At 35.0% G+C, this 27,287-nt stretch overlaps 1 protein-coding gene across 4 annotated transcripts in view; it reads right to left on the reverse strand.

Annotated features, from left to right (window-relative positions):
* Positions 1–4,380: 4,380 nt before the first annotated feature.
* Positions 4,381–27,287, reverse strand: part of LOC123562436 (nuclear pore complex protein Nup85-like) — a 39,300-nt gene continuing 16,393 nt past the window's right edge. For all 4 annotated transcript variants that reach the window (XM_053537468.1, XM_053537467.1, XM_053537470.1 and 1 more), the window contains exons 8-20: positions 26,012–26,137; positions 24,215–24,340; positions 19,271–19,402; positions 18,636–18,739; positions 17,592–17,675; positions 17,137–17,253; positions 15,188–15,288; positions 12,707–12,792; positions 11,326–11,357; positions 8,214–8,414; positions 7,780–7,831; positions 7,432–7,527; positions 4,381–5,295 (exon numbers count right to left, since the gene is read on the reverse strand). In XM_053537468.1, coding sequence (XP_053393443.1) covers positions 5,194–5,295; positions 7,432–7,527; positions 7,780–7,831; positions 8,214–8,414; positions 11,326–11,357; positions 12,707–12,792; positions 15,188–15,288; positions 17,137–17,253; positions 17,592–17,675; positions 18,636–18,739; positions 19,271–19,402; positions 24,215–24,340; positions 26,012–26,137 — 1,359 coding nt within the window. In that variant the 3' untranslated portion in view covers positions 4,381–5,193. The remainder of the gene's footprint in view (positions 5,296–7,431; positions 7,528–7,779; positions 7,832–8,213; positions 8,415–11,325; positions 11,358–12,706; positions 12,793–15,187; positions 15,289–17,136; positions 17,254–17,591; positions 17,676–18,635; positions 18,740–19,270; positions 19,403–24,214; positions 24,341–26,011; positions 26,138–27,287) is intronic.

The following is a 27,287-nucleotide window of genomic DNA, read 5'->3' on the forward strand; positions in this document are numbered from 1 at the left end:
TGCTAGAACATGTGGGATGGCCTTGAAAAGTTTGAAAAATACGTAAGTTGAAATAGTCAAAGTATCATTTCTGTACATCAAGTCTATAAATAAATATAGCTGAATATCTCATCAAAAGTTAGTTTGTGACAAAAAATCCGTAATGTCCGTCCCCCTTCCATAAACTTCATTAAGTGTTATAAAACTAGAAATTTGCAGCATATTTTTATTACATATGATGACATGAGTAACATTTCCAAAAACTGTTGAAATCCATCAAGCTGTTTTTTAGATATTGACAAAAGTGTAAAAGTTATCTGTAATGTCCGTCCCCGTAATGTCCGTCCCCACTTATCATTGATTTTAAATGTTGTATATATATTATTATTTTCTATCAAATTCAATTCCTTTTATTTCTGATTTATCAACAAGAACTGAAATTTAAAAACAAATGCATTTAAAATCAGTATAATACAATATTTTGTGACATTTTATTCTTAAAAACACAGTGTGTGTAAAAAAAATAAAGAACTCATGAAAAAACATGAAAAAAACTAATGAGTATATAGATAAAGTAAAACTTTGCCAAACATTATCTATAAGCACATTTAAAGTGTTGGGGGACGGACATTACATTTTGTACTAAAACTACATGTTGAAAAAAGTAAGTAGAGTTTTAGTCTTCTGTCTTCTTGAAATTTATAGTATTATAATTTATAGGTTTTAACATCATATCCAGAAAACTATGCCCCCCTTTTTTCCCTTAGTAATTACAAAAACGTTTTGAAATGCTACCATAAACACTTATTCCCCCTCCCCTAGTGCCCTACTGTATATTTCTTATCTTTTATATTTTCTCTTATATTTTCATCAACACCATAAAGGGTCATAAGATGCATCATAATCATTCCTTAATTAAAACAACATAATTAATTAGTGACCTATGGAGGTGGCAACAACATGCCATAAAACACAGGTGGCCATAGAAGATCACAAAATCACACTTTCTCAACAGGGTGCCAATATACAAGGGACCATAAAACCCCTAAACTGGATCTTAATTGATCATTATGGAATCTTTACCTAAAACAACACTCTTTGATGTAAGTGTTATAATCCAGTGTATTGTATAAAATTAAAACCCCTAGTAAGGATATATTTTGCCTTTTTTGCCAAAGACCTCACCCCTTTAAAAAAAAGTATATATTAAATTAAACCGTGAAAAATAAAAGACTGGTACAAGTATACAAAAAAACAATGTGTTGAAGTGTTATATTTTTTGAGTCATAGACAGAACTTTATTATGTTATCATTATTTCTTTTTGTACCATTAACACAACACTGATAGAAAGCTAAACTGATACAGTAATGTTATGGTCATCTACATTTAATATGCTTGTATTCTCATGGAAGGTTGTTAGATATGGATTAGTTTTATGGGAATGCGTGTGCTGCATGTATGTTTTTTTCTTTGAAACAGAACAGTATTTGCATATATATGATAATATGAGGTGAAGAATTGATTTTAAAGCTGATTTTGACAAATACTGCTTGTAGAATACTTTTTGAAATTTAGTAGAAATGAAATACTTCTATCTCGCTCGCTTTTTAACTGCTTTTTAAATGAATGTCTGAAATGAAGTTCCTTTATCATTTAGTAAAACCATTTACTATATTTATAGACATATTACCTATTGAAATGACACAAATGTTCCCTTAGTTAAGAAATTTGAATTTCAGAGTAATTTTTGTTCCAAAGTAGTTATAAAAGCTGAACCAGTCATTTTATGTAATGTCCGTCCCCCGTTTCCGACACTATTTATTTATGATATTTCTGCTTAAATGTAATATAAATAAGAGTATTTATGTTTCTACTTTGTTGTTTGTATTAATTAATTGCTTTAAAGGTGTTTTCCTGCTGTAAATGTTCCGTTTTCCAAATTTTGTATTAAAGTGAATTTTACGATTAACAGAAAATAATCGTAATTTCAAAGAAATTAGCTATTTTTAAAAAAAACCGGAAAAGCAAAGAGTTAAGGCTTATATTTTCTTATCTGTGACCTCAAACTATTAGAAAGTACACATAAAAGAACTGGTTTTGTATAAAACATTTGCAGTAGGAATCTAATTTGAATGACAGTGTAATGTCCGTCCCCAACCCGACATGGCAACTTAAATCCACTTTTTTGAAAAAAATTCCCAAAAAGTTATCTATTTGGGTATTGAACCTTGTGCACAACATGTTGAAGTGTTGAAAAAAGGTATTTTTCAAGGCAAAGTAAAATCTTTATTTTTTGACTTAGATGCTAACCCAATTGGGCACTTTACTGTGCACCAGGCCATATCATACTGTGATCAGAATGTTTAAAGTAAAGATTTAATGTGTTTTGTGCAGCCGTTTTAAAGTCCTTCTATTTTAAACAGACATGATGACCAGACATGGATTTTGTAGCTTCAAGTAATACATCATACCTTGCATTCATAATTTGAGCAATGCCATGAGCAACATAGTGCGTTTGCGACCATCATGGATCTAGACCAGCCTGCGCATCGGCGCAGTCTGGTCAGGATCCTTGCTGTTCGCTTTCAAAGCCTATTGCAATTAGAGAAACCATTAGCGAAGAGCATGGATCCAGACCAGCCTGCGCCAATGCGCAGGCTGGTCTAGATCCATGATGGTCGCAAACGCACTATGTTGGTTTTCCCATGGCACGGCTCATTTGTTAAAGTAAATATGGACAAGAAAATGCAGTGAATTTATTTTCAGATATACACAAGTTACGTACAAAAGGACCGTGCAACTGTTTGTTGGTTCCTATTTATTTACGAAATCATGGGGAAAAGCTGTGCCCTGTAGCGATCTATATTTATATAAAGTTTCATGAAGATCCATCAATAGGCTATTTTGTTTTGTGGGAATTTATGAGTTTTAGAGGGTGATAACTCTGGTTAAGGAAGTGAGCTTGAAGACACTGCACATGAACCAATGCCTAATATTGATCTATATTTGTGTAAAGTTTCATAAAGATACATCAACTGGTTACTTACAGTAAAAAATCCTTTTTACTAAATCAAGGGGAAAAACTCTGCTTTGACAGGGTCAAGGAGCAAAGGTCATGTTTGTGAGGTTTGGTGATTCTAATTAAAATACTTTTTAATTACAAGCATTTTCTATATTTTTTACCAAATCAAGGGGAAAAACTCTGCTTTGACTGGGTCAAGGTGGATAAAAATATGTGAGCAAAGGTCCTGGCCAATCAGCCATTTTGTGAGGTTTGGTGATTCTAATTAAAATACTTTTTGAATTACAAGCATTTTCATTATTTTTACCAAATAAGGGGAAAAACTCTGCTTTTACTGGGTCAAGGGGGATAATACAATATATGAGCAAAGGTCATTGTGCTAATTAATAATTATGTGAGGTTTTGTGATATTAGCTTACTTTTTGAATTATAAGCATTTTCAATTTACTAGTTCATAGGGGGATAATACTATATTTGAGCAAAGATCATGCGCTAATTAATAATTAGGAGAGGTTTGGAGATTTTACCTTAAAAACTTTTTGAATTATAAGCATTTTCAATTTCGGATGAATGGACAGACTCTTGGACAAACAGCCGTACAGACAATGCCAAAACAATATCAGGTGAGGGATAATAACCTGAATAGACAGATCTATCATTCTTGCACCAATAAAGTCCATAACTACAATTCAATTCTGTGGTATACAACTTAAAAGGAATGGGCAAATTGCCTTTCTGCCACAAATATAAAATTAACCTTGACCTTCAGCTTGTGCCAACGATTACTGAAATTACTCCATGCAAGATTATTATTGGCAATACATAAAAAAAACCTACAAATAACCATCTTAAAGACTGGGTCATAGGTGGAACAAAAAGTCTACCAAGGTTAAAATCCTGCAAGCATAATTGTTTTAGTTTTATTACAAACCTATCAGTTATCCTTAATCCTTTTTTACTTTCAGCTGACACCAAGACCTTAACTTATCAGCTTTGTGCATCTTCCTATAATGCTTAAATTTGTATCAGACTAGCTCCAAATCAGTTATAGAGAGAAAAAAATGATGAAATTAGTTTCACCCTTTGTAGTTCTGACCTTGAACTAGGGATCAGAGATTCGTGATCTGCAGGAAGACTTTAGAAGTTACACAATTTTGCCTGAATAATTTTAAATATGTCACGGCATGGCCGAGAAATGGACCAGATATGATTATAATGAATATGGACTAATTGACAACAATGTCAGTCCCAACCAATTTCAAAACAGTAATCTTTCAAAACTGAAATCCAATTCAATTTTCAAACACAAAATGGAAAGGTAACATTGCTTTTTCTTGCCTTCTATATCATTATTCAACTTACAAATAAAATAAACAAATTCACCAAAAATACGAGTTTATTCATGACCTTGTATAACAAGTATAAGACTTAGACGCATCAAAATAGACCAAATTAATCAAATTCTGTTGTACAACTGTTTCTCATAAAACAGCCTTCCTAGATTAACCTGTAATGAAAACATGTTGCATTAAAAGCACGAAGCAGTCTGTAAATGTACCTATGGTCCAGTGCAAGGACATGCCACATAAATTCCAACGAAATATTTCACTAGGTTAGTTCACATTTACCAACCAACATCTCAAGCGATTGTTTTCCATGTAACTTTACTTTTGGTCTTTCCTCTTTTGATACTTCATAGAATATCCTCCATTACTTGTTGAACACAATGTAATAAAAAAATCCAACAGTTACCCGGTCATGAATTATTGTTTGTACAATTTTATTTTTAGAACATCATTTCTATTCATAAAATTGAACAACACCTGACACTGTTCATTACTCTGCCAGCATTACTGGGATTAAACCTCCAGTTCACATTACTAGCAGTAACCTTTTTGTACCACTTGTACATAATTTCCAAACATTTTTTAACACCTGGAGAAAACTCCAGCATACTTCTATTTTCTAGGGCAGTGCAGAAAAAATGTACAATCCATTTTTCACACCTGGAAAAAAACTCCAGTATTTTTCTTGTTTTCTAGGCCTGTACAGAACCAAATGTACAATCCAATTTTTTACACCTGGAAAAAAACTCCACTTCTTCCATTTTCTAGGTGTGTACATAACAGAATGTAACAATCATCTGTTATGAATCCAGTTGTTTTACCAAGTTTTATTCACAGAAACTCCATTATGATGGTTTTATACATCCTTCCATAACAATTGAGCGTGCCAGATTTCTCGTTAAAGCTAAATTGAGTAGGTCTATAGTTTCCTTTAAATCTGACAAATCCTGAAAAATAAAGAATCAAAGCATGACATATTAAGTATCACTAAAATTCAATGTTTCTGGAGGCAAAAACTATATGAAATGTAGATTTCTAAAGCAGATGTTTTTGTTGTTGTTTTTTTTCAACAGGTTTAACCTTGCACCGACATACTGTCAATTGGTTTAAACATATTTTATTTTGCAATATTTTATAACATGATTACGAATATACAATAAATGATTGTAAGCTTTATAAGTTTAAGATTGTCCTCTCCCTATTACAACAATGTGCACACATAGTTCATGGCAATATAAAACTTCAATTGCATTGGAAAGAAATTAAAACCCTTTACTAAAGAATATAATATAGTTGCAAAGTAACTATCTATAGCTTTCCGTAGTTGGAAATACTAGTATAAAAAGAAAGAAAATAAGAGCTGTCACTAATAGTGACAAATGCCCCTGCAGCGCCTTGACCTTTGACCTGGTGACCTTGACCTTTAACCTGGTGACCCCAAAGTCAATAGGGGTCGTGTACTCAGTAAGTACTATCAGCATGTGAAGTTTGAAGGTCCTTGGTGCAGTGGTTCGCGAGTAAAGTGCCTTCATGCAAAAAGTTAACATTGGCTCCTGTGACCTTGACCTTTAACCCCAAAGACAGTAGGGGTCGTGTACTCTATAAGTACTACCAGCATATAAAGTTTGAAGGTCCTGGGTGCAGTGGTTTGCAAGTAAAGTGCCTTCATGCAAAAAGTTAACATTGGCCCCTGTGACCTTGACCTGGTGACCCCAAAGTCAGTAGGGGTCATGTACTCAATAAGTACTATCAGCATGTGAAGTTTGAAGGTCCTGGGTGCAGTGGTTCGCGAGTAAAAAGCCTTCATGCAAAAAGTTAACATTGGCCCCTGTGACCTTGACCTTTGACCTGGTGACCCAAAGTCAGTAGGGGTCGTGTACTCAATAAGTACTATCAGCATATGAAGTTTGAAGGTCCTGGGTGCAGTGGTTCGCGAGTCAAGTGCCTTCATGCAAAAAGTTAACATTGGTGTGACGAACGGACATTGGTGTGACGAATGGACGGACAGTTGAAAACTAATATGCCTCCCTTCAGGGGCATAAAAAAACAAAAATAGAAAAAAACAAGAGGGCCATGAAGGCCCTGTATCACTCACCTGACCTACTGAGCTAAAGATCATCAAGATAAACATTCTGACCAAGTTTCATTAAGATATGGTCAAGTTTCATTAAGATATGGTCATAAATGTAGCCTCTAAAGTGTAAAATAGCTTTTCCTTTGTTTGACCCAGTGACCTAGTTTTTGACCCCACATGATCCAAATTCAAACTTGACCTAAAGATCATCAAGATTTACATTCTGACTAAGTTTCATGAAGACAAATCATAAATATGGCCTCTAGAGTGTTCACAAGCTTTTCCTTTGATTTGACTTTGTGACCTAGTTTTTGACCCCACCTGACCCAGATTTGAACTTGACCTATAGATCATCAAGATTAACATTCTGACCAAGTTTCATTAAGATATGGTCATAAATGTCGCCTCTACAGTATTAACTAGCTTTTCCTTTGATTTGACCTAGAGACCTAGTTTTTGACCCCACATGACCAAGATTCAATCTTGACCTTAAGATCATCAAAATCAACATTCTGACCAAGTTTCATGAAGATAAAATCATAAATGTGGCCTCAGCAGTGATAACAAGCTTTTCCTTTGAGTTGACCTGGTGACCTAGCTTTTGAGGCCAGATAACCCAATATCGAACTCGTCCAAGATTTTAATGAGGGTAACATTCTGACCAAGTTTTATTAAGATTGAGCCAAAATTGTGTCCTCTAGAGTGTTAACAAGCTTTTCCTTTGATTTGACCTGGTGACCTAGTTTTTTACCCCAGATGACCCAATATCGAACTTGTCCAAGATTTTATTGAGGGTAACATTCTGACCAAGTTTCATTAAGATTAGGCCAAAATTGTGACCTGTAGAGTGTTAACAGTCAAACTGTTGACGACGACGACGGACACAGGGCGATCACAAAAACTCACCTTGAGCTAAAAAAAAAAAACAGAAATAGACGACACAATTATAGGTCATATTACGACTTCCACGCTTTGATGGTGGAGGAAGTCTTTTTCTACATATACTTACATCGGTATCACTATCTGGACTGAGATATTGTCTATCCTTCGTCAACTCTTCAAGACAATGCATCAACTCAAACGTCTCTTTACTTCCATAAATACACTATAAACATACAATTGAATACAAGATATCAGTATACCAAGTTAAACTATAGACTGTAAAAGTAACAGAAAAATTATACAAAAAGAGTGAACTTCCAAATAAACTTGTGTAATAATCGACAAAGATTAAATAAATGTTTTAATTTTTTATTACAGTATTCATCCGAAATAACAGACCAAACATGAAAATGTTCAGTTACGGAAATACAGATATTCAAGCTGACCCTTATAAAGTGCTTTCTGTAACACTTACCTCTTTTGCCTCCAGAAGTGTGATTGCATCTTTCAACAATGTTATCCAAAACCTGCATAAAAAGATTTAAAAATCAATTAATAATATTCTATACTTTTACTTTCCAGAAATTTATCAAAACAGTTTATATTGATATTTATAAAGTCCGTCATTATTATCAAAAAGCAGTCAAAAAAAATATCTGTTCTTTTTTGTTTTGGGCTTAACCCAATTTTTTAACAATATTTCACTTACGTCCGCTAGAGGAAGGGCGTTTGAAATATATATCTAAGAATAAATATCTAAGATTCCTCCATTCATAGTTAAACACACTAATTTCCTTCAAAGCAGGTTCATTGCTAGTTTTACCAAATTCATTGCTGAGCCTTCACCAAACTCTTTAAGCTCATAGAATAAATAGCTATTTATACAACTAGAAATAACTCAAGACATACTCTCTGGGCGCGAGCCTTGATGTGAGCAGTGACAACAACAAGGATCCAGCGGCATATAGCTCCTTCTGTTCATACAGTCTGTGGTACTCTCTGTACTTGCCGAGGAATGTCAGCCGACTGCTGATCAGCATGCTTGGTCCTAGATTATCTATGAGGTCAAGGTTGGAGAAAAATCCTTGTTCATTGTACTCTGAGAGAAATCTGAAATATAACATCCATAAAATATATAGAAACTTCATGGTAACAGGCCAGGTAGGCTATAACAAACTAGAGCTATCACTAAAGGTGATGAATGTACCCCCCGCATGCACTGACACAGTACATTGCAATTTGACGCACACAAGATTGCATAATTATGTGGACTGTATGTATATAGACTGTATGTATACAGTATAGTAACAAAAAACAAAGTCCCATAACTATGCAGAATATTTATCTAAAAGAATGTAATATGCACCATGCACAACTAGGGTTGGTACTGATCACTTGTGTGAAGTTTCATTAAATTGTGTGTAAGGGTTTGGTAGATCAGGCACACACAAGATTGCATATGCAGACTGTATGTACATAGTATGTTAACAAGAAACAAAGTCCCATAACTCTGCAATTTTTGTCGCTGAAAGAACCTAATATGCCCCATGCACAACTACTGTTGTTACTGATCACTTGTGTGAAGTTTTACTAAATTGTGTCAAGTGGATGAGGAGAGATGGTGCGCACAAGATTGTGTCTATGTATACAGTACAGTAACAAAAAAACAAAGTCCCATAACTCTGCAATTTTTTTTTCTGAAAGAACCTAACATGCCCCATGCACAACTACTGTTGTTACTGATCACTTGTGTGAAGTTTCATTAAATTGTGTCAAGGGGATGAGGAGAGACGGTGCACACAAGATTGTGTCTATGTATATAGTATAGTAACAAAAAAACAAAGTCCAATAACTCTGCCAATTTTTTTTCTAAAAGAACCTAACATGCCCCATGCACAACTACTGTTGGTACTGATCACTTGTGTGAAGTTTCATTAAATTCTGTCAAGGGGATAAGGAGAGATGGTGCGCACAAGATTGCATCTACGGACAGACAGACAACCTGAAACCAGTATACCCCCCCTTACAACTTTGTTGTCGGGGGGGGGGGGGGGGGGTACAATAATAAAGATTAATATTTTCGATTAATCTAGTTTATTCCAGTTACAATTTCTTTCTGGAAGGGTAGTTTCATATATACGGAAGTAATATATAATTCCAAGCGACGCTTAGATCATTTCCATGGATACACTCGCGATATTTCACGGGATAGAAACTGGTATAAAAAGTCATGTGACCGCCACGTTGTCGCGCACAACTGATTTTGTAGAGGTCGAAGTAACATAAACCCACCAACCGCACCCTCAAGATTTAATATTAATTTGGTTAAACCCAGGATTTATTTTTACCTTGCTTTAATAAAGATTGTCATAATTATTCTGTCGCCCAGTTTGCTTATATATTTCAGTTCATTGTTTAACGGGCAGGAAGCACACAAATGAGACATGTAAGCTATCGCACCAATTACATACACAGCTGAACTGCTGCAGAATTGTGGTTAACCAAATACGGAACAATATAGAACTGAATAGCTTAAACTTATTGGAGTTACTTGGTGAATATATCTTGTCTGGATAAACATTACAGTATCAGTTCAGTGTGGTGTGAAAGCAAGCCTTTTAGGTTTATGTGTACAAGTTTTCTACAGTCTCCAGTGAAATATTAATTTTACGCGCCATGGGAACTCTGACAATATTGGAATATATGTTATGAAAATATTTCGTGTATCTAAGAGAACTGAAATAAATTTAGGGTTTAAATAGAACAAACATTAACTCTAGCAATTTATGTGTAGCTTCATATGTACTATATTCTGGTAATACCGTAAAAAATCATATTTGCTGATCCATGCTAAATACAAGTCTATTGATATTATTGATGCATGTTATATGATTTAATCATTACTTTTTCATTCAACTTCTCATTATCTTCTTTTCCTTTCTTTGTCGTGTCTGCGGAAAATTCTTATACTTGGCGGCGATCGAGGGAATCAGATAGGAACAGGGGCATTAAATAGAATAATTAAAATCTCTTTTGCATACACATGAGTCTCCAAGCCTGTCAGAGCTGTTAACTTTGAAGGCATTGGCCTCATGTGGCTAAAACATTATAGTTTTTTGGGACTGGGTTTTGGTTTAAGAACTGACCAGAGCGAAAAGGGCTAGCCGTTCTTATAGTAACTCCCCCGTTTTTATAGGAATATTTCGTAGTACTAGTAGGTTAAGTAGGAATTAAGCAACGTTGCGCCAGTGGTTCTATATTGGTACCAGTGGGGTACCTGGTGTTATTATGGTACCATTGGGGTACCTGGTGTTATTATGGTACCATTGGGGTACCTGGTGTTATTTTGGTACCATTGGGGTACCTGGTGTTATTATGGTACTAACAGAGTACCTGGTTCTATTACGGTACCAACAGGGTACCTGGTATTATTTCATAGCATGAGAGCGTGCTTGGTAAGTATAAATAATCGGGAGCGCAACGGGGATTGGTTTTCTTCATTATATGCCCTTGGTTGTCTCCATGCATGAGAATTTTTCAGTTTCAATAGCTGTTAACTATCGAAACTACTGCGGACATGACCATTTTGCTCCATTTTATTCTGAATTAAATCTACTATGCTTAAATTAGAATGATGTTTTGGTTTACATGATATTATAATTTATTTAATGGAAAAAAATTATCACGGGTTTGTAGTTTTATGAAATTGAGTCCTAGAATAATTGAATATAATGTTCTGTTATCATATTATCAAATTAAACTGTTAATCATTTGTAAGAGCATGCAGATTGAATATCAGTTCTCACATCACTGAGACAAAATTGTATTCTGGTAAAAAATGCCCGAATTAAATATTTCAAAGTATTTTTTTGATAATTTAACAGTTACTAAATTTTGAACATAAATGAAAAACATCATACAGTTATTCTCATAAAATACTTTTTACAATTAAAATTTCTTGCCTACAAGCAGCAAATCAAAATTTCCAATTTTCAACATTGAGGTATTAGTAAAAACTTACTTTTCAGCTATTAATGTAGCAAATGCCACATCCTGAAATGAGAATTAGAGGTTCTATCTCAGTACGTCTACATAAATGTGGCAATTGAGAATTAGAGGTTCTATCTCAGTACGTCTACATAAATGTGGCAATTGAGAATTAGAGGTTCTATCTCAGTACGTCTACATAAATGTGGCAATTGAGAATTAGAGGTTCTATCTCAGTACGTCTACATAAATGTGGCAATTGAGAATTAGAGGTTCTATCTCAGTACGTCTACATAAATGTGGCAATTGAGAATTAGAGGTTCTATCTCAGTACGTCTACATAAATGTGGCAATTGAGAATTAGAGGTTCTATCTCAGTACGTCTACATAAATGTGGCAATTGAGAATTAGAGGTTCTATCTCAGTACGTCTACATAAATGTGGCAATTGAGAATTAGAGGTTCTATCTCAGTAGGTCTACATAAATGTGGCAATTGAGAATTAGAGGTTCTATCTCAGTACGTCTACATAAATGTGGCAATTGAGAATTAGAGGTTCTATCTCAGTACGTCTACATAAATGTGGCAATTGAGAATTAGAGGTTCTATCTCAGTACGTCTACATAAATGTGGCAATTGAGAATTAGAGGTTCTATCTCAGTACGTCTACATAAATGTGGCAATTGAATATACACTCTCTCCTCTCCAAGTTAAGTCTGTTCACATGCTTCTAAATACAGAGAAACACCACTTGCTTGCATGTGATAAGAAACTGGCAACTTCATCAATTAGAAATGGGAGAACAAAGTAATATGAAATCACGCAATCTTGTAGACACAAAATTTTATTATTTTGGCCAAAAGGGCTTCTTGTAGGGATAAGAGTTTATAACTTTCCACTTTCGAAGCTGAAATGTGAGGATATTTGAGCTGTGCCATGAGAAAACCAACATTGTGGCTTTGTGACCAGCATGGATCCAGACCAGCCTGCGCATCCGCGCAGTCTGGTCAGGATCCATGCTGTTCACTAACGGTTTCTCTAATTGCAGCAGGCTTTAAAAGCGAACAGCATGGATCCTGACCAGACTGCACGGATTCGCAGGCTGGTCTGGATCCATATTGGTCGCAAATTTTATTTCTTTGTAGCAATTTAATTTCGTGAATTGATGCAACCTGGAAATCAATGAAATTATTCCCCACAAAAGTTACTGATTTCACAGTACTTCAGAACTCTCGAATTATCAGGGGAATATTGATCTTTCCATGAATCTAACATGAGAACTCTCCATGTATGGTAAATGGGCTTTACTACTATAGCTTTATTTCATTTACTGTGCAAAAATTTCTGATGTTTTGATTACAAATAAGAGAAATACTTGAGGGGATCATAATCACTGTATAAAATAGTTTCATTTACCTTTGATCTAAGGAACCAAGACAGTGCTGCTCCTAATCTTTTATTCTTGATACATCTCATGCCCATCACTTTACATATACTTTTTACTGAAGTAATATCACATATACATAAACATTACAAAACTAGAGCTATCACTAAAGGTGATGAATGTACCCCCCGCATGCACTGACACAGTACACTGAATTTGACACACACAAGACTGCATAATTATGTGGACTGTATGTATACAGTAGAGTAGCAAAAAACAAAGTCCCATAACTATGCAGAATATTTATCTAAAAGAATGTAACATGCACCATGCACAACTAGGGTTGGTACTGATCACTTGTGTGAAGTTTCATTAAATTGTGTGCAAGGGTTTGGTAGATTAGGCACGCACAAGATTGCATATGCAGGCTGTATGTACATAGTATGTTAACAAGAAACAAAGTCCCATAACTCTGCAAATTTTTTTTCTGAAAGAACCTAACATGCCCCATGCACAGCTACTGTTGTTACTGCTCAGTTGTGTGAAGTTTCATTAAATTGTGTCAAGGGGATGAGGAGAGATGGTGCGCACAAGATTGTGTCTATGTATATAGTATAGTAACAAAAAAACAAAGTCCCATAACTCTGCAAATTTTTTTTCTGAAAGAACCTAACATGCCCCATGCACAACTACTGTTGGTACTGATCACTTGTGTGAAGTTTCATTGAATTGTGTCAAGGGGATGAGGAGAGATGGTGCGCACAAGATTGTGTCTATGTATATAGTATAGTAACAAAAAAACAAAGTCCAATAACTCTGCCAATTTTTTTTCTAAAAGAACCTAACATGCCCCATGCACAACTACTGTTGGTACTGATCACTTGTGTGAAGTTTCATTAAATTCTGTCAAGGGGATAAGGAGAGATGGTGCGCACAAGATTGCATCTACGGACAGACAGACAACCTGAAACCAGTATACCCCCCCTTACAACTTTGTTGTCGGGGGGGGGGGGGGGGGGGGTACAATAATAAAGATTAATATTTTCGATTAATCTAGTTTATTCCAGTTACAATTTCTTTCTGGAAGGGTAGTTTCATATATACGGAAGTAATATATAATTCCAAGCGACGCTTAGATCATTTCCATAAGGAAAGATGGTGCGCACAAGATTGCGTCTACGGACAGACGACCAGACGGACAGACAGACAGACAGACAGACAACCTGAAACCAGTATACCCCCCCTTACAACTTTGTTGTCGGGGGGGTACCATAATTCACACATCAATTACATAAAAAACATCTTCTTTTCCAAAAGAGCTATGCAGTCAACAGTTTATATACACTAATTTGCCTGAAATACTGTCAAATATTTATCATATTTAAGGTAGTTCTGCACCTTTGGATCGAAATTATTTCTACAATGTAGAATTTGATTAAACACTGATTTTTCAAAACTTCAGAATATACCTAGAAAATTAAGCAAATAAAAAAGATAGGGTCGTGTGCTTGATTTTTTGCTAGACTGATTTGAAAAATAGGGACCTCACACAATATTTCATAATGAGGGTCTATGGAAAAATCATAACTTTCTTAACATTTTCGCGAATAGAAATTTTTCTACAATGTAGATTTTGATGAAACTTCTCACAGCTGTAAATAAAGACATGGCCTATAATTTGATGAAATAAAATATATAGGTCCGTGTGCTTATTTTTGAGATATTTGACCATGATTAAAGTAAACCGAACATTTCACGCTAATTTTAGGACGTTATTTTGAATTATTTAACATGTGATATGTTTTAATATCATATTTTGACTTTACAATATAGCAACAGTACCATTGTAATAAATTTACTCACAGGTTGCAATTAATTCATAAAATGATTTTCTGTTCCGTACGCCGAATCCAGTCTTTATTCTACGTTTTCCGGAAAAATGGCCACGCCATCACTTCCGGTTTATCAAACGTGCAGAACTACCTTAATACACAAATGATGTTTCTATTGCTTTTTTAGACATAAAGTTTAACCTTTAATACTCTGTTAAATGAAATATGGTCATATGGTGATCATGTTAGTATACATCAAAGCCATCTCACATTTTTCCTTTTTTTCCATCTTAAGGACGTATGCTAGAATTTGGTGCGGTATCAAAAAAGAGTTATCTGCCCTTGAAAATAGCATTTCCCCCAAAAATGACGTTTTCAGGGGCAGATAACTCTTTTTCGATAACGGTGACCTATGAATTTTATTGCATATTTTTGTTTCTTAGATGATTGTCCTTCAATATCCAAAGTTTAAAGAAATTCTGTTATTGGGAAAATTTTCGCCCATCTCATATACAGGGAATTCTAGCGTACACCTTTAAATGTCTCACACTCTGTATTATGTACATTCAGTCAACACATTGTTATGAAAAACCGAAAATCTTCCATGACTGTATAAAAAAGCGAGACACATATAAACATGATAATCCTAGGTATCAATGTTTCTAATTAAGGAAGGCTTACCCTGTTCAGGCATATTCCTTTTCTCACATATATATAAAACTTTGTTCGCCTTTTTTTCTGTATCTATGGGAATTTTCTCTATAAAGTGTTCCAAGTACTGTCTGTAAAAACAAACATTCTAGCATAAGATTCTAACCAACAAAAACAAATCAACAACAAACAAGAGTGCCAGACTGTCACAAAATACGCCCTTCATCGGACCTGACCTAATTCAAGAGCCAAAATCCAAGAGTGCCTAGGGCGTTTTAGGTGGTTATAAAACTTGGGCCGAGAAGTTATGCCCAAAAACATTGTCAGCAAGTTTGGTAAAGATCAGATAAAAACTGTTCAACTTAGAGAGCAGACAAGGCTAAATTCGCAGTTGTTCAAGTAATTCAAAGGCCATAATCCAAGAGTGCCTGGGGTGATTTGGCCTGTTATTGAATTTGTTTGAGATACCATGCCAACAAACATTGTCAGCAAGTTTGGTGAAGATCGGATGAAAACTGTTTGACTTAGAGAGCGGACATGCTTTGGATGCTGACCGCCTGCCGCCGCATGTGTGTTCACATAATTCATCCCGCTCTTTCAGAGTCAGGCGTATAACAAGAGCACCGCCTTGCGGGTGCTGATGCTCATCTGATTTTTTTTTTGCATAATAGAAAAATTGTCCTACCCATGATTTTCTAAGTCCAAAAAGGGCCATAATTCTTGCAAAAAGCAGGATGGAGTTATGTTTCTTGATGTACATAGTCAGCTTATAATGGTTAACAACTGTTGCAAGTTTCAAAGCAATAGCTTGAATAGTTTAGGAGAAAAGCTGATCTAAACATAAAACTTAACCAATAAATCTGATATTTTCTAAGTCCAAAAGGGGCCATAAGTCTTGCAAAAAGCAGGACAGAGTTATGTTTCTTGCTGTACATGGTCAGCTCATGATGGTGAACAAGTGTTTGCAAGTTTTAAAGCAATAGCTTTGATAGTTCAGGAGAAAAGCTGACTTAAACATAAAACTTAACAAAGAAAACTGATTTTCTAAGTCCAAAAGGTGCAATGATTCTTGCAAAAAGCAGGATGGAGTTATGTTTCTTGATGTTCAGTGTCAGCTTATGATGGTGAACAAGTGTTGCAAGTTTCAAAGTAATAGCTTTGATAGTTTAGGAGAAAAGCTGACCTAAACATAAAACTTAACCAAGAGATCTGATATTTTCTAAGTACAAAAAGGGCCATAAATCTTGCAAAAAACAGGATGGAGTTATGTTTCTTGCTGTGCAGGGTCAGCTTATGATGGTGAACAAGTATTCCAAGTTTCAAAGCAATAGCTTTGATAGTTTAGGGAAAAAGCTGACCTAAACATAAAACTTAACCAGGCAACGCCGACGCCGACCCAGACGCCGATCAAGTGATGACAATAACTCATCATTTTTTTTCAAAAAATCAGATGAGCTAAAAATGCAACTCTCTAAAAAAACTGATAACATAAACTCCTTTGTAGTACCGGGTATGCTGAAACATGTTTATTACATAAAACTACAATGACAGCACAAAATGTGACAGTTCTTCATTTTTGGCAACACCTTTTAATGCTAAAAATTTTCAATTCTTCCTAAACTGACACAACTTTCTTACTAGAGAATGACTTTAAATTAAGCCAGATTTTCTACTTTCCAAATATTTCAGTGTATCTTTTTACAAACTTGATATGCTGAAAAACAAGCCTTTAGCATTTCATAACACAAGCTCAAACACTTTTGAGATATAAATTCAGACAGAATGACAAATGGATGCACAGACAATAGGCAGATCTAAGTGCCCCAAAGTTCTCTTTTTATCTAACATTTTTTATTTGGAGGAGAGAATGAGGAAAGGGCACAACAAATTAGTATTAAGTAAGAAATCAGTTTCAGCTACAATCTGGTTTTCAATATTTAGATGGGTGAGCTCCATAAATACATTGACCAGCAACATACCTGCCAAATTCAGGACAGAAGTCCAGGTAGTCAACACCAACCTGCCACAGACTTCTGTGAGACATCAGACTAGTGGCATAATGTAGAAGTAAATATTCTCTCAGATTTGAACCAAACCTGTAAATTGAAGATGGAAAGTGAAAGTTTCTGTTGCCATTTTTTATGGCAGTTTACAAAGAATAAATGTGCATAACCACATAAATTCACTGCATATGATTATATATTCTTGTTCTTGCATTTAGATCTTAAACAGGCAATCAGAGAAAGATTAAGCTGTTAAAATTTCAAATTCAAAGCTATTAAAGTAAGCAAAAATCTTTATGTTAAATAGAAGCATGACCCTTACTATCATAACATCTCATTATTTAATAACACAAATTATGATCTTTATTACTGTAGTAATGAAAATCTGGTATTAATGTTGATCTCTGTAAACATGTTAGAACCTGACATACTCTAGTCTATGAGATTCTAGTTGACCACAATGATGTAGAATATCTGTCAGATGTGCGACAAACCACCAGCCGCTTAACACAGCACTGAAATATACAAGATCAACTGTATACTATATATTTTGGGTGGTCTGGTGTTCTAGTGGAAACAAGCCTAACTGCTCATCCAAAAGTCCAGGGTTAAAGTCCCTGAACAAGATATGGAAATTTCTGAGATGTTTCTGAGAGTCAGAGGCTAGTACTGGTTCTTCTCAGGAAACAGGACTCTGTGTATTTATGCTTTACAACTTTTATTCATCGCGCTAAGCAAGCTAGTCAGACATGCCTTAACCCTGATCATGCTGGACACGATTGATTCTGCCTTTGCGACCAGTGTAGATCATGATCAACAGTCTGATCATGATCTGCACTGTTTGCCATTCAGTCAGTATCTTTTTGGTAAGCACCCCTTTTAACAGTTAATGGTACTGTCCAAGTTGAAGGATGGACAAGTTCATTATAGAAATTTAGGTAAGGGTTAATTTAAAATGTTTCTGTGTCTCTATTCATGGGCCTTAGTCTCTCACTGTCTTAGCACTTTTCCTTTTGTGGTTCAAGCAATATGAACATTATAATTTTCAATGGAACAAATAGGAAATAAGCAAATATTTCTCAAATGAAACTGGTGGTTTATCAGACTTTGGTCAAGTAATAGATTTGTTTGAAACTTTAACAATTGATAACTTACACTTATCTGTATTGACTGCGTGGTTAATATACCTTAGGTTTTCATTGAATTTGATTTTCCTGTTCTGGTAGTCCAACCAAGATCTGATTATTTTAACATAAGTATAAATTTGACAAAAACACTTTGCATAATAAATGATACGAATATATGATTTGTTAAAGATTTGCATAGGAAATTACATATTAAGGCCAGATTCATTAGAAACGCAAGTTTCTAAATTCATGATTACCTCCCTTTAAGGTTTGGTCCTTCAGAATACTACAAAATAAAACTCTTTTATGATTCACGATATTTATTCAGATATAAGGGAACTCTCTTACCTGCAGTCTTTAATGACTTGATGTATGTCAAACTCAAGTGCTGACAACAATATGCTGTCTGTTTCACTAACTCTGCCATCACTACGAAACTCATCCATACACGACTGAAATGTATCAATAACTGCATCAAAATTTCTTACAACCAAGCAACTTCATTAGGGGCAGAAAAATTCATCAGTGTTACACAAAACTTGCTACACTTTCAATTGTCTCATAATGAAATTGTACACAACAAACGTCATCTCTCAAAAAATGTTTTCACTTCTTTTTAACATAGTCTGTCATTTCAGAGCAACTTCTGAGTTAATTCGACAACGCTGCTTTAAGTTTTTGTCCTCAACTTCCGAGGCGTTTTAGCCACTTTACAAGTGTCACTCTGAATTGAAAACAATGCTAATAACAGAGATAGCTTAACAACAGATGCATGGCCTTCTGAACTTAACATTGAAAAATCTTCTGTAAAATTCTATGGAGAAAATGTTATCCTCTGAATCTGAAGGTCCAACTGTTTCATGCAAAGTACCTGTCTATTCCAATTTTCAAGAATTCTGAAACAAGTCCTAACCTTAAAGATCTAATAAGACAGTTGAAATTAACACATACAAGGAATACAAACAGAATATTACTTGATATACCTGAACATGGTAATGGAGATCTATTGATTTTACAGTTGGTCTCTGGTATAACATTTTAGATACTAGCATATGGTACCAAGTTTCACACAGATCTCTCAACTGGGAAAACACAGAGTCATCTCCACACAGAATCTGTTATACAACAAAAATTTTACAATTATGCAGACATTTCATTCAATTCCTGTATCATAGACCATAACAAGAGCTGTCACTAATGGTGACAAATGCCCCCGCAGCACCTTGACCTTTGACCTGGTGACCCCAAAGTCAGTAGGGGTCGTGTAGTCAATAAGTACTATCAGCATGTGAAGTTTGAAGGTCCTGGATGCAGTGGTTTGCGAGTAAAGTGCCTTCATGCAAAAAGTTAACGTTGTGACAAACAAATGAACGAACTAACTGATGGACAGTTGAAAACTAATATGCCTCCCTTCGGGGGCATAAAAATGATCAATACAAGCACCTAAACAGGTTACTATTTTGCTTAATATAGAACTTCAGTCACTTCAAATTACTTTCCATTCTAATACGACAATTTGTGTTTATTTTTATTTTAAATAATGTATGCTGTGATGTAATACTGCCCTACTTGTTGTGACAAAAAAAAAGTTTATAGTATCAATAGATTTGCTTTTTTAAATTTCTTTTGTGTGTTATATATGCCACACAAAAGATATCACTACAACTTAATGAAATCATTCTGCCAGGTGTTTAACCTTTTGCCATTTTTAATATAAACATATCTCTGCTATATAATTTCTTAAAATGTACCATCAAATATACAGATATAAAACATGTCATTCTAGACCATGTACAATCACTTCAGTTCGCATGACTCATTATACATGACCCTGTTTGTCACAAACCTTAACTGCAGTATTATCAACTAATTTTTCATTTTAAGAATCTAAATTGTTTTGTTGGGTTTAGTGTCACATTTAGTTAATGGCGACTTTTCTAGCTTTTGATGCTGGAGGAAGATCCCCAGGTGCCCCTCTAGGCATTAATTCATCACGTGCGAGCAATTAGGTAGAACGACTGACATTCCATAAGCTAGCTGGATAGTTTCCTCTCATGAAGAATTCTACACCCCAAGCCCTGTTTCAAACCCACAGCATCGGTAAGCGGCAAGTGATTCAAAGTCAGAGACCTTAACCACTCGCTACAGAGGCCTGTCAAATCTAAATTATGAGTCCAACTATATAGAACATTTTAAACTCTAGGAAATAAAGTTTCAACAGCTTATTAGAACAAGAGCTGTCACAGGAGACAGCGCGCTCGACTATTTCAATGCTGGATAGTGATACTGGGAACATCTGAGGAAACAGGAGCTGTCACTGGAGTGTTTAATGACTCCAATGGTGGATGAAGATATTGCACAATAGCTTGAGTCTGTGTCAAAAATATTAAGTAATAAGAGAGGTAAAGATAAAGTGTATCAAAACACTATATAAGTATAATTCTAAGCAAAAAGGGGTCATACTTCATAAAATATTGGCACAAGAGTTATGCACCTTGTGTCATATGATGTGGGTGATGATGTGGAACAACTACTTCAAGTTTGAATCAAATCCATTTTGTAATAACTGAGATATAGTGAAAATGCATCAAAATTAACCTAAATTTCTAAGTAAAAGAGGCATAATTCATGAAAAATTGGTGCCAGAGTTATACACCTTGTGTCATATGATGTGGGTGATAAGGTGGAACAACTATTTTAAGTTTGAATCAAATCCATTTAGTAATAATGAGATAGCGTGAAAGTGTATCAAAACTTTAACCTGAAATTCTAAGTAAAAAGGGGGGATAATTCATGAAATATTGGTGCAAGAGTTATGGACCTTGTGTCATATGATATGGGTAATGATGTTGAACAACTATTTTTAGTTTGAATTAAATCCATTTAGTAATAACTGAGATATAGTGAAAGTGCATCAAAACTTCAACCCGAAATTCTAAGTAAAAGGGGGGATAATTTATTAAATATTGGTACCAGAGTTATGTGCCTTGTGTCATATGATGTGGGAGATGATGTGGAACAACTACTTTCAGTTTGAATCAAATCCATGATAGAGTGGAAGTGCATCAAAACTTTAACCTGAAATTCTAAGTAAAAGGGGGATAATTCATGAAATATTGGTGTGAGAGTTAGGGCCCTTGTGCCATATGATATGGGTGATGATGAGGAATAAATATTTTAAGTTTAAAGCAAATCCATCAAGTAATTACAGAGAAAAGGAGAAACAAGAGGGTCATGATGACCCTGGATCGCTCACCTGAGTAATATGAGCTACATGTTTCAAATGTCAAACTGATGATTTTTAGAAATTTTTTGGAAGATTTTCCGATGTGCAATCAAGTAACCCCTGGGGCGGGGCCAATTTTACCCGGGGGGGGGGGGGGGGGGGGGGGCATGATTTGAACAAAGTTTGTAGAAGTCTACTAGGCAATGTTACATATCAAATATCTAAGATCTAGGCCTTCTGGTTTATTTTTAGCAAATTTATGAAGATTTCCCTATGTACAATCAAGTAACCCCTGGGGCTGGGTCAAGATTTGAACAAATTTTGTAGAGGTCCACTAAGCAATGCTACATGTCAAATATCTAAGCTCTAGACCTTCTGGTTTATTTTTAGAAAATTTTGAAGATTTTTCTATGTACAATCAAGTAACCCCAAGGGGCTGGGTCAATTTGACCCCGGGGGTCATGATTTGAACAAATTTTGCAGAAATCTACTAGGCAATGCTACATGTCAAATATCTAAGATCTAGGCCTTCTGGTTTATTTTTAGAAATTTTTTGAAGATTTTCCTATGTAAAATCAAGAGACCCCTGGGGCGGGGTCAATTTTGACCCCGGGGGTCAAGATTTGAACAAATTTTGTAGAGGTCCAGTAGGCAATGCTACATGTGAAATATCTAAGCTCTAGGCCTTCTGGTTTATTTTTAGTAAATTTTTGAAGATTTTCCTATGTACAAGAGGGTCATGATGACCCTGGATCGCTCACCTGAGTAATATGAGCTACATGTTTCAATGTCAAACTGATGATAAAATATTAAGAAAGTCAGTAGGTCACATTCATGGTCAATAAAATTCAGTTTTACGATTCATGTGTAAAACTGTGTATGTCATCAAAATTTCAAGGCTGTATCTTAAAAAACAAGGAAGTAGGTCAGTAGGTCAAGGTCACAGTCAATTGACATCATATTACTTGGGGTCATCAGGTAATTATAATTAAACAGTCTTGGAAATCGGATCAAATGATTTTTAAAGAATTTTTTCCTATATAACTCACATAATAACTAAGCGACCCCCGGGGCAGGGCCTCTTTTATCCCCAGGGGCATAATTTGAAAAATTTTGGTAGAGGACTACTAGACAATGCATCATACCAAATATCAAAAGCCTAGGTCGTATGGTTTCAGACAAGAAGATTTTTAAAGTTTTTTCCTATATAAGTCTATATAAAACTTGGGACCCCAAGCGCTTCACCCAAGCAGTGCAATTTGAACAATTTTGGTTGAGGACCATAAGACAATGCTACAAACCAAATATAAAAGGTCTAAGTGTTGTGGTTTCAGACAAGAAGACTTTTAAACTTTTTTTCCTATATGTCTATGTAAAACTTGGGACCCCTGGGGCGGGGCCATATTTTAGCCTAGGGGCATAATTTGAACAATCTTGGTAGAGGACCACTAGATGATGCTACATACCAAATATAAAAGCCCTAGGCCGTGTGGTTTTGTACAAGAAGATTTCCAAAGTTTTCCCTATATAAGTCTATATAAACCATGTGACACCCTGGGCAGGGCCATATTTGACCCTAGGGGGATAATTTGAATAATTTTGGTAGAGACCACTAGATGATGCTACACACCAGATATCAAAGCCCTAGGCCCTGTGATTTTGGACAAGAAGATTTTTTAAGTTTTTCCTTTCGGTTGCCATGGCAACCAAAGTTCTGCATGGAATTCAATTCTTTGAAAAATTTTGAAAGGGGGCCACCCAAGGATCATTCCAGTGAAGTTTGGTGTAATTCTGCCCAGTGGTGTTCTAGAAGAAGATTTTTTTAGAAAATGTTGACGGACACACGACATACATGACTGACGACAGACATTGAGTGGTCAAAAAATTCAAGTGATCCCGGGGGTCATGATTTGAACAAATTTTGTAGAGGTCCACTAGGCAATGCTACATGTGAAATATCTAAGCTCTAGGCCTTCTGGTTTATTTTTTAAAAAATTTTGAAGATTTTCCTACAGAAATCTATGTACCTTCAAGTAACCCCTGGGGCGGGGTCAATTTTGACCCCGGGGTCATGATTTGAACAACTTTAGTAGAGGTCCACTAGGCAATGCTACATGTCAAATATCTAAGCTCTAGGGCTTCTGGTTTTTGAGAAGAAGATTTTTTAAGATTTTCCTATGTAAAATCAAGGGACCCCTGGGGCTGGGTCAATTTTGACCCCAGGGTCATGATTTGAACAAACTTGGTAGAGGTCCACTAGGCAATGCTTCACACCAAATATCTAAGCTCTAGGCTTCTGGTTTTTGAGAAGAAGATTTTTAAAGTTTTGCCTTTCGGTTGCCATGGCAACCAGAGTTCTGCATGGAATTCAATTCTTTGAACAAGTTTTGTAGAGCTTCACCCAAGGAACATTCCTGTGAAGTTTGGATGAAATTGGCTTAGCGGTTTATGAGGAGATGTTGTTTAAAGTAGAAGTTTACGGACGCTGGATGGTGACTGATCAGAATATCTCACCCTGAGCTTTTGGATCTGGTGAGCTAAAAAGAGAAAGTGTAAAAGAACTTTAACCAAGGTGGGGAGGCGGAAAGACGCAGATGCCGGGTTGAGTAGGATAGCTCTCCATATACTTCGTATAGTCGAGCTAAAAATGAAGTGGTTTTATGCTGTAACAAAATGTATAAGTCTACTATGCATGTATTACCCCAGCTATGATGACAAGATTATCACAGGCAGCAAATTCTCCAGCTTCCAATCTTCTCTCACAATCGTCCTTCCAGTGCCGCCATTTCATGTCAAACTCTGACACTGAATTGCCTCGAAATAATTGCTGCAATATATTGTATTATGATAGGGACTTTGTACTATTTGAGAATGCTTACACTCTCTAGTAAAACACCTGCAGCCAATTTATTTCTTTCTGACTTTCAGGACAATTATACATTAAAAGACACTTTTTTATCAGCTCATTGGATTATGCTTTTATTACACTGTCAAAATTAGGGAAAAACTAACCGTCAACAAATCATCCTACCCTTCTAGTTTTTTTGTAAGGATCCAGACCTTTTGTCAATATCTTAACAATTGTCAGTTTATGTGTATGTTGCTGAATCTTGTAAGTATTGCAATTTTTCTTTTTATACTAGACCCAAATTTCATGTTTAAAAATAATTATGTGCTATTACTACGTACAGTTTATGCAAAGGTTATTTGTACTAACAGTAACATGTGTTTTGTTTAAAACAGTACACCCTTAAAGGGAATTCCTATAGTTTTTATGCGCATTTTCTGAGCAGCCGACACTTTCTATGGAAAATGAACTGAAGTCAACATTTGTTGAAACTGTTACAGAAATCTTAAATAGGAGGAATTTTGAATGAAATAACATTTTTGATAGAGATATCAGTAAATCAAATGTTGATACGGTTTTGTTGTATTGACAAGTATCGTGCCTGACAGGTATCATTGCTAATTTTGTGTTGTGTTTTCACATCGCATTTTAGTACAAGACAGTGTTGTTCATATAATGTAAGATATTGACTTAGTACTGAAAGACAATATCACCTTTCAGATTATTTAGTATTCAATTATAGAAAGAATTAAGAATATTTTAAAACTTTTTTTAACTTTTAGCAAACATACATGTAATCAATTTGCCAGTTTCCGCTCATTTCGTTCCGAACAGGTGTTGTATTCTAGCGGTCCTTAACATAAAATTTAGCCTGGTGGACCATACATTTTTAGCATTTTATGCTCACAATACAATTATCTTAACATGGAAGAAAAAGAAAAAATTCTATGAAAGAGTTTTTCAAATTAAAAAATAATATTATTCATATGGTATTTTTCATTGAAAAAGTTCACAAAAGTAAACATAAAACAATATTTTTTTTCATTTATACCCATTATTGTAAGGATAGAGTATTACAAATATGGCTATGATATCAAATAAGTATATAATAAAATCTGTAAAAAGAAAAAACCGTATTGTGCTGCCTGGATGTATATTTTGGTTGGTATTTAAAAAAGCAGATAACATTGACAATGTTGAAAAAATCGCTGGCAGTTTCAGCAACAGTGGTGTGTTCAAAACAATTTTTCACAAAAACAAGCCTGGTGACCTATTGTTTTTATTTGTTCATTGTTTTCAGCACAAATTTTCCTATCATATATGTGAATTTAAAAAAATTCTATGAAAGGAAAAAAACTATAGGAATTCTCTTTAATACATGAATAGTTGGAGAAATATGAGCAACCACTAAAAGAAACAACTATTACTGAGATTTCAATTATGAAAGAAGCTCTACATACAAAATTAATATATATTTTAGTATTGTTAACTATATTTGGTGAGGATTTTCTACCTTGGATGTAAATACCTTAAGATAAAATATCTTAAAGAAAGATGAGCATTCAATACTTTAACTAAATGGGGAAATATGCAGATGAAATACAAAGTAATACCATATATCTAGCAGACCAGAGATTTTTGTTTACTTACACTAAACAATGGCATCTTTCTCAATACTTCATCAATGCTCTGGAAAGCATCTGTTTGGAATGACACATTTTTGGAAAGAAGATACCGCACTTTATCAATCTGGCCTTGTAACACCAAACGATATATCTGTACAAAAAGAGTTAAAACATGTATGTAAATATTTAGCAAGGCAAAGAAAGGAGGTTAAATCAATGGAACTATACCAAATCCTTTTATATATGTTACACCTTTTTCACATAAAAGCACAAACTACAAGACAGAAGTATCTAGACAATCAATAATCATGACAATACCAGCTTAAAAACATTACATAGATCTGCTTTTGTTTAATAGAACAACACCAACACAATTCAGGTCATCTGGCAACTCCTCCCTACTCATCACAAACATTAAAGGGAAAGGCAATGTTGTTCTTATGTTAATTCCGTCTATTAGAATTTCTTGAATCATTTAAAGAAGTGAAATAATTTTCAAAAACGGCTTAAAAATTAGAAAGTTATAAGCATTTAAATATTTAATCAAAATGTCGGCCATTTTGTTTCCATGGCAACAAAAAACAAGAGGACCACGATGGTCCTGAATCGCTCACCTCTTCCCACATGACCCAGTTTTGAGTATGACGTCATTTTTTCTATTATTTGACATAGTGACCTAGTTTTTGAGCTCATGTGACCCAGTTTTGAACTTGACCTAGATATTATCAAGATAAAAATTCTGACCAATTTTCATGAAGATCCATTCAAGGGTATGGCCTCTAGAGAGGTCACAAGGTTTTTCTATTTCAAGAACTACTGACCTAGTTTTTGATCGCAGTTGACCCAGTTTCAAACTTGACCTATATATCATCAAGATAAACATTCAGACCAACTTTCATACAGATCCCATGAAAAATATGGCCTCTACAGAGGTCACAACGTTTTTTCATTATTTGACCTACTGACCTACTTTTTAAAGGCACGTGACCCACTTTCGAACTTGACCTAGATATCATCAAGATGAACCTTCTGACCAATTTTTATGGAGGTCCATTCACAAATATGGCCTCTAGAGAGGTCACAAGGTTTTTCTATTATTTGACCTACTGACCTAGTTTTTAACAGCATGTGACCCAGTTTCGAACTTGACCTAGATATCATCAAGATGAACATTCAGACCAACTTTCATACAGATCCCATGAAAAATATGGCCTCTAGAGAGGTCACAAGGTTTTTCTATTATTTGACCTACTGACCTAGTTTTTGATGGCATGTGACCCACTTTCGATCTTGACCTAGAT

The sequence above is a fragment of the Mercenaria mercenaria genome, chromosome 2 (assembly GCF_021730395.1).
Source record: "Mercenaria mercenaria strain notata chromosome 2, MADL_Memer_1, whole genome shotgun sequence".
NCBI lineage: Eukaryota > Metazoa > Mollusca > Bivalvia > Venerida > Veneridae > Mercenaria > Mercenaria mercenaria.